The sequence below is a fragment of the Elephantulus edwardii genome, unplaced genomic scaffold, assembly GCF_000299155.1.
Source record: "Elephantulus edwardii isolate Elephantulus edwardi_28Jun2011 unplaced genomic scaffold, EleEdw1.0 scaffold00082, whole genome shotgun sequence".
In the NCBI taxonomy this organism is placed as follows: Eukaryota; Metazoa; Chordata; class Mammalia; order Macroscelidea; family Macroscelididae; genus Elephantulus; species Elephantulus edwardii.
Genome location: NW_006399832.1, coordinates 7,683,402 through 7,696,258, shown reverse-complemented (window position 1 = coordinate 7,696,258; position 12,857 = coordinate 7,683,402). Strand labels below are relative to the sequence as shown.

At 39.9% G+C, this 12,857-nt stretch overlaps 1 protein-coding gene across 2 annotated transcripts in view; it reads right to left on the bottom strand.

The window, feature by feature from the left end:
* Positions 1-9,030: 9,030 nt before the first annotated feature.
* The window catches only part of CKMT2 (creatine kinase, mitochondrial 2 (sarcomeric)), a 43,767-nt gene continuing 39,940 nt past the window's right edge, over positions 9,031-12,857 (bottom strand). The window contains exon 11 of one of the 2 annotated variants that reach the window (XM_006889859.1): positions 9,031-9,283. In XM_006889859.1, the coding sequence (XP_006889921.1) occupies positions 9,164-9,283 (120 nt within the window). In that variant the 3' untranslated portion in view covers positions 9,031-9,163. The remainder of the gene's footprint in view (positions 9,284-12,857) is intronic. The other variant, XM_006889858.1, reaches the window with a different exon arrangement.

Sequence of the window (12,857 nt, the reverse complement as noted above, 5' to 3'; positions counted from 1 at the left end):
ACATGGTTTAAAATTAAGAAAAGAGTGCATCTGGTTTGTATACTTTTTCCATACCTATTCAATCTGTAGCCCAAGCAAATTATTCAAGAAGCTGGACCCTATGAGGAAGAATATGACATCAAGATAAGAGGAAGACTTACCTATAACTTTCGTTATTCATTTGACTGCAAAGGCATTTGACTGAGGATCACAACAAGCTGTGATTAACATTGAGAAGAATGGGTATCTCAGAACACCTGATTGTGCTCATGCAAAACCTATACCTGGATCAAGAAGCAGAATAGAGCAAGGAAACACTGCATGGTTCAAAATTAGGAAAGGAGTGTTTCAGGGGTGCATTCTGTCTCCATACCTTTTCAATCTACATGTGGAACAGATAATTTGGGAGGCTGGACCTCATGAGGTGGAATTTGGCATCAGAATTGAAGGTAGACTCATCAACAACCTATGTTATGCAGATGACACTGCCTTGCTTGTCCAAACTGAAGAGGACCTGAAGCGTTTGTTGCAAAAGGTCATGTAAATCCTTCAGTATGGATTGAAACTCAACATCAAGAAGACAAAAATTCTTACCCCAGGACTAACTGGCACCACCATGATAGATGAAGAGATTGAGGTTGTTGACGATTTCAGCTTGCTTGCCTCCACAATCAACATTCTTGACTAGGAAATCAAGACAAATTGCATTAGGAAAATCTGTTTTCCATTGAGTGAATATACTAGAGCTTCTCTATCCATTCGTTTGTTGATGGACACTTGGGTTGTTTCCAACTCTTTGTTATTGTGAACAAAGCCGTGATAAACATGGGTGTACATATATCTGCTTGGGTGGTGGTTATGGTTTATTCAGGCTATATTCCTAGTAGGGAATTGATGGGTCAAATGGTAATTCTATTAGCAACTTTTTTGAGAAAGTGCCATACTGCCTTCCATAGTGGTTGCACCTTTACACCTACCACCATTTTACTCCCACCAACAATGAATAAGGGTTTCAGTTTCTCTGCAACCTCGCCAGTATTTAATGTTTGCTGTTCTGTTAAATTTTACTATTCTTACTGGGGTGAGATTATATCTCATAGGTGTTTTGAAAGTATGTTTTCAAGGACTTCTCCAGAATGCTAAAGAGCAACACTGTCAGTCTGGAGACTAACGTGTACCTGATCGAGGCCTTCACAATTACTTGCTGTGCATCAGAGAGCTGGGTAATGGCTAAGGATGACAAAAGAAGAATTGATTCCTTCAAGTTGTGGTGCTGGAGAAGAGTATTGAATATTAGTTCTGGGAAAAGGATACAACCCTGATGCACTTTTTTCTTACGCTCTTATTAAGACCATGGACTGCCAAGAGTATGTTTGTCCTAGAGAGGGTGAAAACAATGTGCTCATTAGAGGCAAAAATTTTGAAGTTCCATCTCAAGTACTTCCGGCGTGTAGTCTGGAGGGACCAGTTCTTGAAGAAAGACATCGTGCTTGGTAGGATGGAGGTACAGCGCAGAAGAGAAACACCCTGGAGGAGATGGATTGACACAGTGACTTGTGTAATGGGGGTAGATATCTAAGAGACAGTGAGATTGACTCAGGTTAGGGCAGGATTCAAAGCTACTGCCGTAGGGTCACTATGAGTCACAAACTAATCGATAGCACATAATAACAATGCAGATGACACAACCTTGCTTGCTAATAGTAAGGAGGGCTGAAGCACTTGCTGCACAAAATCAGAGACTGTAGCCTTCAATATGGATTACACCTCAATGTCAAGAGGGCAAAATCTCTCACCCACTGGATTAATAGACAACAACATGACAGATATTGGCACTTGGCACCAGCCATCAGGAAATCAAAAGATGAACTGAATTAGGTAAATCTGATGTCAGGACTCTCTCCAGAGTTCTGAAGAGCAACAGTGTTAGTGTAGAGACTAAGGTGCACCTGATTGCAATTACTTGCTATGCATCAGAAAGCTGGACAATGACTAAGGATGACAGAAGAATTGATGCCTTTGAGTTGTGGTACTGGAGAAGTGTCTTGAACATGCCATGGACCACCAAGAAAACAAATAGGTCAGTCTTGGAGAGGTTGATACCATGTTTCTCCTTGGAAGCTAGGATTTTGAAGATCTGTTTCAGATACTTTCGGCATGTGGCAGGAGGATGGATTGGTTTCATCCATAACTAGGGCAAAAGGCGTACATGTGTCAAAGTTAGTGAGACTGGCTGAGGACAGGGCAGGCTTCAGAGCTGTTGTACATAGGGCCGCTATGAGTCATAGGCAACTTGACAGCATGTAACAACAACAACAACATTATGACAGATGGAGAAAAGATTGAGACCATCAATGACTTCATATTGCTTAGATCTACAAACAACTCCCTTAGTATAACCATCGGTTAGGAGAAAGGAGATATATTGCACTGGGAGTCTGCAGGCATGAACATCTCCAAATTGTTTTGGAGCAACTATGTCAGATTGAGGACTAAGGTGTACCTGATTCAGGTCATGGTATTTTTAATAATTTTCTATGCATGGATTTTCAGAAATGGACAGTGAATAGGATATGAGAAGAAAAATTGATGTTTTTTAGTTGTAGTGTTGGAGAAGAGTACTGTATATCACATGGACTGCCAAAAAGGACAAATAGATATGAAGGTGCAGCCAGAATGCTCCTTGGAGACAGAGACAACAAAACCTCTTCACATTTTGGGCATGTTGTTAGGAGACTGTTATTTGGAAAGGGACAGCATGCTTGGAAAGGTGGAGAGTTGACAAAAGAGAGTAAGACCCTCAACCACATGGATTGGATTGACACAACAACTTCTACAGTGGGCTCAAGTGTGTCAGATATTGACGATGGCACAGGTTAGGTTCTGATCTGTTGTTCATAGGGTACCTATGGATCCTACTGGACTCAAAAGCACCTAAAAACATATGAAGGGTCAGCCATGAGTCAGTTATAACTTAACAGTTCACCACCACAACAATAACGTCTTATGAAACCAATTTATCAATTGATAAAATTTTTAAAACTCAAAGACTCAGTGTAGAACTTAAAAATATATATGTAGAAAAATCCATCTCAAATGTTATTTGCCATCAAGTTGAAACCAACCCACAGTGACCCACCAGTGGCCTTTCAGGGGTTGTAAATATCCTGTGTAGAGATTGCCCATTTTTATCCCTCTGAGCAGCTGTTCGATTTGAACTACCTGCCATTGGGCTGGCAGCATGACTCCTTACTCACAACTATACCAGAGTTCCTTTGCACCTTAAATAATAAAGGTAAATATCTTAAATGGTAAGGCTAAATGTTATTACATGAACCTTTACTTGAGCTGTGTACATACACTTTCTCACAATATATGCAAGAATTTGATACTGTGTGAAATACATTTCTTCTCTTACGTTATAGTAAAATAAATAAATCACTCACTGCCTTAGATTTTTTTATCATGATAAAGGCTTGTAATTTATAAAAGAAACCATGACTGTATTGTATTAAATCATTTGCTTAAGTAGTTTAGTGTCTGAGATGGACTTTAATGCATTTTTTTTATTCAGAACAACTTCTTTCATTCCTTTCTGCCTGAGAGGAAAATAAAGTTTCTATAGTCTGATGACTGATGCAGTCCAAAAGTTAAGGAGATGGGTGCAGATTTCTCCATTCCCATTGAAGAAAGTGAAAGTACCTTTTCAGCCATCTCAGCCTACCCTATTTGCATTCTGCCTCAGATGCAAGGAATGCAGCAAATTAAAAAGGCCCTGTGACTCAGAACCATGCTCTGTTCACATCATTGCTTGATGAATATTGATTGAACTAGACTTTCGTAAACAGCAACTATTTCCATGCTGTGACTACTTTGGCTGGAGATAAGGTATTCAATTAGAATTTTAATTAATAGTTAAAATCTCTTTATCTCTTCCAATTAACTCATCTTTCACATAAAAGACATTTAGTTTTTCATTATGAATACTACTGCTATTTCTTGTGGCAAAATTAAAATTTGTCACAACTTCTGCAAAACAGGATCATATCACTCAATGGTTGGCAGTGCCTGAGGGCAAAGGAATAGTCTTATGTTCAATTTAAGTGCTGTTACACAATATGAAATTGTCTGAAGAGCTGTCAGGAAAGGATAATTGCTGAGTACAGAGGGTTTCAAAGAAAAGTAAGATGCCTTATTGAGTGTTTGGGAATCATTGTATACTTGGCTTAACTAAATTTTAGTTGTGAATGTTTTGTTCTGTATGAATAAAATGACACTGGAGTACATTCCTGAAAATAGAGTAAAGGTCAGGAACTGCACAAATCAAGAGTTTCACATGTAGATAAAACAGTTTAAAGATTATACTAACTGGGGACAAACAATACTGGCTACAAATGTTCATGTGATTTTTTTATGCTCCGATGGAGAAGGCAGGGCAATCTCCTCCTGTGCCAGTCAGATCCGACTTGATGGTACACAACAAGGGGGCAAAGCAGCAACTATAAAAATAAAGATGTTATCTGGAGAATTATGCACTTTAAAGGTCCACTTAGTTTTTGTTGTTAATAATGTTGGTAATTTTACTTGTAATATTGTGGCACAGATTACAAAACTGGGTTTTCTTTCAATAGCCATATAGTTTGATATACATTTTCTTTCCCACCTCTCTGTTTTTCTTCTGAAAAAAATGAAATATTAGTGTACACTTCTATTTAATCTCTTCAGTTTGTGATTTATGTGTATGTTTCTTTAGTTCTGTAAATTTGCCTTCATTTACCATGTAGGTCATAAGATCTTTCAGAAGAGGGATCGTTAGTCCTGTTTTTGCTAGGTGCAAGTAAGTTGAATACAACGCATAGCGACCCTACGAACGACGTATCTGAACCCTGTCCTATCTTGTGCCATCCTCACAGTCTCGATCACTGTGTCGATCCATCTTATTGAGGGTTTTCCTCTCTTTTGCTCACCTTCCACCTTTCCAAGCGTAATGGTCTTTTTCAAGTAAGAGCCTCTCCTAGCAACATGCTCAAAGTATATGAGATGAAGCTTCATCACCTTTGTCTTCAAGGAGCACTCTGGGTGCACTTTTCCAAAGACAATCTGTTTGCTCTTGTTGCAATCCATGGGATATTCAGTGTTCTTTTCCAGTGGCCCAACTCAAAGGTATAAATTCTTCTTCTCTCATCCTTATTCATTATCCAGCTCTCAGATGCATAGCAAGTGATTGACAAGGCCATGGCCTGAATCAGGTGCACCTTAGTCTTCAAATTTATATCATTGCTCCTCAGCACTTTGGAGAGGTCTCTGACAACGTGGGCTTTCCCCATCCAATACAGCTTCTGATCTTCTGATTATTGGTACCATGTAAAATAAAATTATTTAAAATTTCAAATTTCTCTATCATGATGTTGCTTATCTGTCCAGCGGTTGGGATTTTTGTCTTCTTGATGTTGAGATGCAATGTCTATTGAAGGCTGTCTTCTTTGATCTTCTGCAGCAAGCATTTCAAGTCCTCCTCACTTTCAGCAAGCAAGGTTGTGTAATCTGCATAATGCAAGTTGATAAGTCTTTGTCTTACTCTGATGACATAAAAGTCCAGTTTATCAAGTGATTTGCTCAGCATACAGATTGAATAAGTACACGGAAAGGATACAACCCTGATGCATACTTTTCTTGATTTTAATCCATCCAGTATTCCCTTGCTCTGTTCAGATAGCAGTCATGTTTACTTTGATATGTAGGACTGTGCTGAGGGATATTCAGAGATAGCTAGTTACAATATTATAATAATGACATTTATTTTTATTGTTTATTCAGTAAACACATAGTATATGTTCAGTAAACACAAGTACTTTCAATGAACTTTTCAAGTATTAATTTTATTCTCTCAATAGTCCTGAAAGGTGTCCATCATTATTCTAATTTTATAGAGCAGAAATTTAAAAAAAACCAAAACCTAGAAAATCACTGAAGGTCATATTATATGAGTGCTGGAATTTGTACCCAGGAAAAGCTGCTAGGGAATCAACACGCTTAATCATGGTACCACAGTCTTCTCTATCCTTATTCCTCGTTATCCAGAAAGCTTATTCGTTAACTGGGCTAGCTAATGTATCTTCAGGAACGGGTTAGTGGAACAGCCCTCCCGCTACACCCTATTGAGAATATTTAGAATGGTGATGTGAATTATGTTAGATTGTTGACTTTGGGGGGATTTCTATCACATATCAGTTTGGCAGCTGAAATTTAGTGTGTTGTTTTATTCTTCTTCTTATTTTTAATGTTGTTCTCAACAAAGCAGGTTCTAAGCCAAATCCTGGCATTTTAGCAGTGATTTGATTCAAATGTAGTACTAATAGTGCACACTCACAGACTGCAGGATTGGATATCATTCTGTTTTCCCCTTTTTTTAATTGAAATTTTAATGAAAATTTATAGAGAACATGGATTTCTATTCATTCATTGTTGTACATTTTCCTGCCTGGCTCCCCTCCCCCAGTTTGCTTTTCTCTTTGGGGAAAAAAAACCCTCTTTCATTGTTATACAGTCCCCCCCCCCCTCCAGTCCATTTTATTACACAGCTCTTATTCTGGACTCTTGTCATGCCAAAAATGCCTAATCATATATTTTTTTTAATACAGTTCTCTCCTTCATCTGTTTTAATGCTGTGTACATTATTTGCCCCTTCTTTTCTTAGTTTCCCCCGAACCCTCATGCCAGTCCTGTTTTATAAGAGTGGCATTATGCAGTTTTTGTCCTTTTGTGACTGAGATATTTCACTCAGCATGATGTCCTTCAGGGTCACCCATTTTGTATATTTCATGAGTTCATTATTTTTCAATGCTGCATAATATTCCATTGTGTGAATATATCACAGCTTCTCTATCCATTCATTTGTTGATGAATTTGTTGATGTTGTTTCCAACTTTTTGCTATTGTAAACTAAGCATCAATAAACATGCTTGGGTGGCAGTTCTGGTTTCTTTAAGGTATATTCTCAGTAGTGGAATTTCTGGGTGAAATGGTATTTCTATTTACAACTTTTTGAGAAAGCACCATGCAGCCTTCCATAGTGGTTGCACCTTTTTATACTCCCACCAACAGTGAATAAGGGTTCCAGTTTCTCCACAACCTTGCCAGCATTTGTTGTTTGCTGCTCTGTTGTATTTTGCTATTGTTACTGGGGTGAGATGATGTCTCCTAGTTGGTTTGACTTACATCTCATTCTTAGTCAAGCTCATCACATTTGTCTTTTATGTAAGGACCATTTCTTAAATTGTTACACAATTGGCAACTCCTATCCCTTTTGTCTTGCCTCTGGGAGGGACATGACAGAATAGGTGGAAAAGAAAAACAAGAATTGAGACAAAGGGCTCAGCACTGAGGAAGGAGTCCAGCCATGGAATTCCAATCAAAACATTTTCAGTGATTCAATGACTAGATCTTTTGTTGTTTCCGAAAGACTGAAGATACAAATGGACAATAGTCAGATCATACAGAGTCTAACTCACAGCCTCTTCACCAACCATGCCAGGAAGCCAGCCACATCACAACTTCTTCAAAACCACACCAGAATACTCAGATCTTGGTTGATAATTGCCAGTTGCCCCAAAATCTGATCCCTGCTTTCATCTCAAGGACAACCAGGAAAAGCCAGATGTGCTCTGCAAATGGATCACACAGGATGGACTGTCTCTCTGACTTGTTAGCCCGCCCCCAACTTCCCATGTTTACAACCTAGTCAGATCACACTGGAAGCTTTCCTTTGTTTTCACCGACCAGCTTTCTCACACCTCGCCTGCCTTTGAAGCGCTGCCAAATGCAAGTGGTGGTGGAGACTTTCTTATTGTAGCAAGCTCTGAAAAATAGAACTTCCATTTGTTCTCAAATAGGTAGTCTTAGTCTTTAGGTCCACACTTTCTTGCTTTACATTCTAGAAGTTTGACCAGTATATAAGATCAGCATTTTCCAAAAGTATCTATTGGAAAATGGATTGTTAAGGATTTATCTAGATTCAGTGGAGCAGTCGTCTAGATTTGAGTGTAAATAGGCTTTTAAATGTCATTTTTATTACTGTTTTAAAAGATTTTTTGCCTTCTGCTGTGGACCTTTCCAATCTATATGCAAAACAGATCATTCGGGAGGCTGGGCTTTATAAGGAGGAATGTGGCATCAGGATTGGAGGAAGACTCATCAACAGCCTGCATTGTGACACAACCTTGCTTGCCAAAACTGAGGAGGACCTGAAGTGCGTTCTGCAGTATGTCAAGGACTGTGGTCTTCAATACAGATTGATGCTCAACATCAAGAAGACAAAGAATCTCACCACTGGACCAATTGTCAGCACCATAATAGATAGAGAAGAAATTGAGGTGTTAACAGTTACAGTTTGCTCAGCTCCACAATCAATACTCTTGGCAACAGCAGTCAGGAAATCAAATGACGAATTGTATTAGGTAACTCTGCCGTCAGGGACCTTTCCAGAGTACTAAGAAGTAACAATGTCAGCCTAGAGACCAAGGTGCAACTGATGTAGGCCATGATCTTTAGAATTACTTGCTAGGAATCAGAGAGCTGGATAATGACTAAGTATGACAGAATAATTGATGCCTTTGAGCTGGGGTGCAGGAGAAGAGTCTTGAACATACCATGCGCTACAAAGAAAACAAAGAGGTCTGTCTTGGAGAGAGTGAAACCAAGTTTCTCCTTGGAAGCTAGGATTTTGAAGCGCCATCTCACATACTCTGGACACATGGCCAGGAGAGACCGATCCTTGGAGAAAGGACATAATGCTTGGAAGGGTGGAGGGACAGCACAGGACAGGAAGACCGTGGATGAGATGGATTGATACAGTAACTAAGGCAATGGGGGCAGGCATGTCAGAGTCAATGAAAATGGCTCAGAACAGGGGAGGCTTCAGAGCTATTGTACATAGGGTTGCTATGAGTCACAGGCAACTCAACAGTATACAACAACAACAACTTGCAATTGGTTATGCTTGCCCTTCTTTGTAGCATTAAAAAAAAAATAAATCAAGGAAATAAACCAGAGATAATAAGGAGAGTTTTATTATAACATCAGACAGGATTTACAATCTTTTTAATTTTTCCAGTCTATAAAAACTCTCAGTCTAGAGGTTTCTTTATGTCTGTCATACCAGCCGACAGATCAGGGAAGGGAAAGTTCACTTCCTGCTAAATTGAGGCAGAGGTGGTGGTATCTTAATATCTTGGCCTCTCTCCAACTTCTTCTCACAATCCACCAGGTAATTGACTCCATCGATGACTATCTGAACAAGCTCGACCTTTGAAAGTGAAAAAGATGAATGATTAAATTGCATAGGAAGCATATGCAGGGCATTGATAAACAGGAACAGCCCCGCAACAAATGCCATGTTAGGTGCTCTTTATAAACAACTTCCTCCTCCTTACTTTCTCCTAAAGCATTGTGGGAGGAGACCCATCTGGTAGCTATTGTCACAGGCTGGAAGCAGATATTACAAAGGTCTCTCTCTGTCTTCCTTTGGTTGAGATGAAGTTATGATCCTCTGTGTGAGAACTTTTCTTATATATGGAAACCACTCACTTGTATCCCAGATAACATTTTTCTTAGTAGTCTCTACTATGAAATATCAGAGTTTATCTAAAGGAAAACTATACAGTGACACCATGGGGTTGTTTACTGGCTCTGCGTTTTGGCCTGCTACGACACTATCTGAGAACCAACCATGCCATAGATCAGATCTTTTCATTTATACTGTGTATATCTTTCTGACGCCTGTTCATAAGTCAACTAAACTACATTTTCATGGCACTGGGTAAACTTGTGAAAGGGAGCTTTGCAATTGTATTGAATACTGACATTTTAATTGCCCTGTTCTAAACATGCACAGCCAGGCATCACTTAACATCCACAACATATTCTGTGAAATAGGATGCTATGTGAGTTGAACACTGTGCTTTTGATAGGGATTCATTGTTTTCTTTGGTCCTTGGTCCGCAGTTCTAATCACTGGCAATTTCTATTGATCTGATATGGAACCCCTTCACATTTTTGTTAACCTTGTAGCTTTCAGTGTAGCCAGTTCTTAAACAGCTAGAAGAACTTGTTATTTAATTTTGATGATCATCATGTATGTCCAGTGCAACATACCTAAACCGTCAGCAAGAGCTTTCATTGACTTTCTACCTTTGTGGGTTTAATAACCTTTTGTTTCACTTCCAAATTACTATTTCTCCTTTGCCTGTTGCCACCACTCTCAGCAGCACTGAGTAATCTGCATTTGAGGGTCACGAAGCACTTCATGGTAATAGTTTCAAAAGAAAATCAAACAAGAGAAAATACCAAAACCTAAAGAGACATGTTAGACGAGGGATTGGATGCTATATTTGTGTTGAAGCATACATAGCCACACGGTAAATGTTTTAACTAGAAAGTACAATACATACATTAGCTAGTAACCCAGGTGTTTATTATGGCTAGTGGCATCCACTTCCTAAACAACATGCCTCCGGAAACTCTAGGAACTTTGATAAATGTCGATAGTTATAGAGGGGCATCAGGCCTTTCGTTCATATGGTCCCTATGAGTCCTACTCAACTCAAAGGAAATCAACAGCAACAATCAAAATGTGAATAGATTATGTGTGTATTGTTCCACTGTACAACTAAGAGTGCAACCACTTTGCATATAAGAGACCTGAGACTGTTGACTGCAATCTATTTTCTGACTGAAATGTCAAACTCTAATACAGCTCACGGGACCATGGACATATGTGCTGTTGAGCTTTACCTGAATGGATGTTATAGAGCACACAACAGTATATGAGCTTTAAAACTTTTTTCACCAAATATTGCCAATTCTTGAACTTGAACATATCTGCCTATAACTTTGTTTTTAGGATAACTTCCCAAATAATTGTTCATGAAGAGACCTACACTAAGGTAGGAAGCAATTAGCTAATTCTATGTAGCGCCAAGCACGTGGTATTATTTGTGAAGAAATACCAAAGAAAGAAGAATCATTGAGGATTAGAGCTGCAAATAGACTTTACAGATGATGTTGTCCAATTCTCTCTCCACCTCTTCATTTATAATGAAGAAATCACGGATGGAAGGTTGAGTCAGAAAGCTTATTAATTACAATCAAATAACTGTACATTTTCTACTTATCAAATTGACCCACCTTCCTGTGGGTAAGAATGTGGTATCACGGGTGCAAATGCCTCATGAACTCTCATTATAATTTAAAAATCATGTTTTTGAAGATTATATAATATTTTGGAGAAATGCTCATAAAATATTATTGTTATTATATGGTACTGAGTCATAACTGACTCCTAGATGACCTTCTACCAATTTTTCAGAGGCTGTAAAGGGCACAGGAAGAGAGTGCACATCTTTCTTCTGTGGAATAGTTGATGGATTAGAACTGCCTGCCTTTGGGTAAGGCCTGCAGCACAATTCCTTGCCCACTGGGCCACTGGAACACATTGTTATTGTTGTTTCTGTTGTATACCATCAACAGTGTCATTGATTTCACATGCAAGCAAGATTCTACTGAAGATCATCCAAAAACGATTAGAACAGCACATCAGCAGAGAACTGCCGGAAGTCCAGGCTGGGTTTAGAAGGGGTCGTGGTACTAGGGATATTGTTGCTGATGTTAGATGGATCTTGGCTGAAAGCAGAGAATACCAGAAGAATGTCTATCTATGTTTCATTGATTATGCAAAGGCATTTGACTGTGTGGATCATAACAAACTGTGGCTGACTCTGAGAAGAATGGGAATCCCAGAACATTTAATTGTGCTAATACGAAACATATACTTGGACCAAGAGGCAGTAGTCAGAACAGAGCAGGGTAACACTGCATGGTTCAAAATTGGGAAGGGTGTACACCAGGGATGCATCCTGTCTCCATACCTTTTCAACATGTATGCAGAGCGGATTATCCGAGAGGCTGGGCTCTATGAGGAGAATTGTGGCATCAGGATTGGTGGAAGGTCTATTAACAATCTCCATTATGCAGATGACACAACCCTGCTTGCTGAAACTGAGGAGGACCTCATGCACTTGCTGCGAAGGGTCAAGGACTGCAGCCTTCAGTATGGACTAAGGCTCAATGTCAAGAAGACAAAGATTCTCGCCACTGGACCAATTGGCAGCGTCAGGATGGATGGCGAAGAGATTGAGAGTGTTCACAGCTTCAGTTTGCTCAGCTCCACAGTCAACACTCTTGGCACCAGCAGTCAGGAAATCAAAAAGCGTATCGCGATGGGAAAGTCTGCTGTTAGGGACCTCTCTAAGGTACTCAGGAGCAACGGTGTCTCTCTGGAGACTAAGGTGCGCCTGATACAGGCCATGGTATTTGCAATCACTTGTTATGCATCAGAGAGTTGGACAATGACTAGGGAGGACAGAAGGAGAGTGGATGCTTTTGAGCTGTGGTGCTGGAGAAGGGTACTGAATGTACCCTGGACTGCCAGGAAAAGAAACGGATTTGTCTTGGAGAGGATTAAACCAAGCTACTCCTTGGAGGCAAGGATTCTGGGGCTTCGTCTGACATACTTTGGACATGTTGCCAGGAGGGACGGGTCCTTGGAGAGGGACATCATGCTTGGAAGGGTGGAGGGACAGCGCAGGAGGGGAAGACCCTCTATGAGATGGATTGATTCGGTGACTGGGGTAATAGGGATGGGTGTGCCAGAGGCGGTGCGGTTGGCGCAGGATAGAGCAGGGTTTAGGGCTGTTGTGCATAGGGTCGCTATGCGTCGGAAACGACTCGACGGCACATAACAACAACCATCAAGTCGGGACCGACCCATAGATGAGCCTCCGGCAGGTTTTTAAATGCAGTTAACTACATGGGAGGAGATT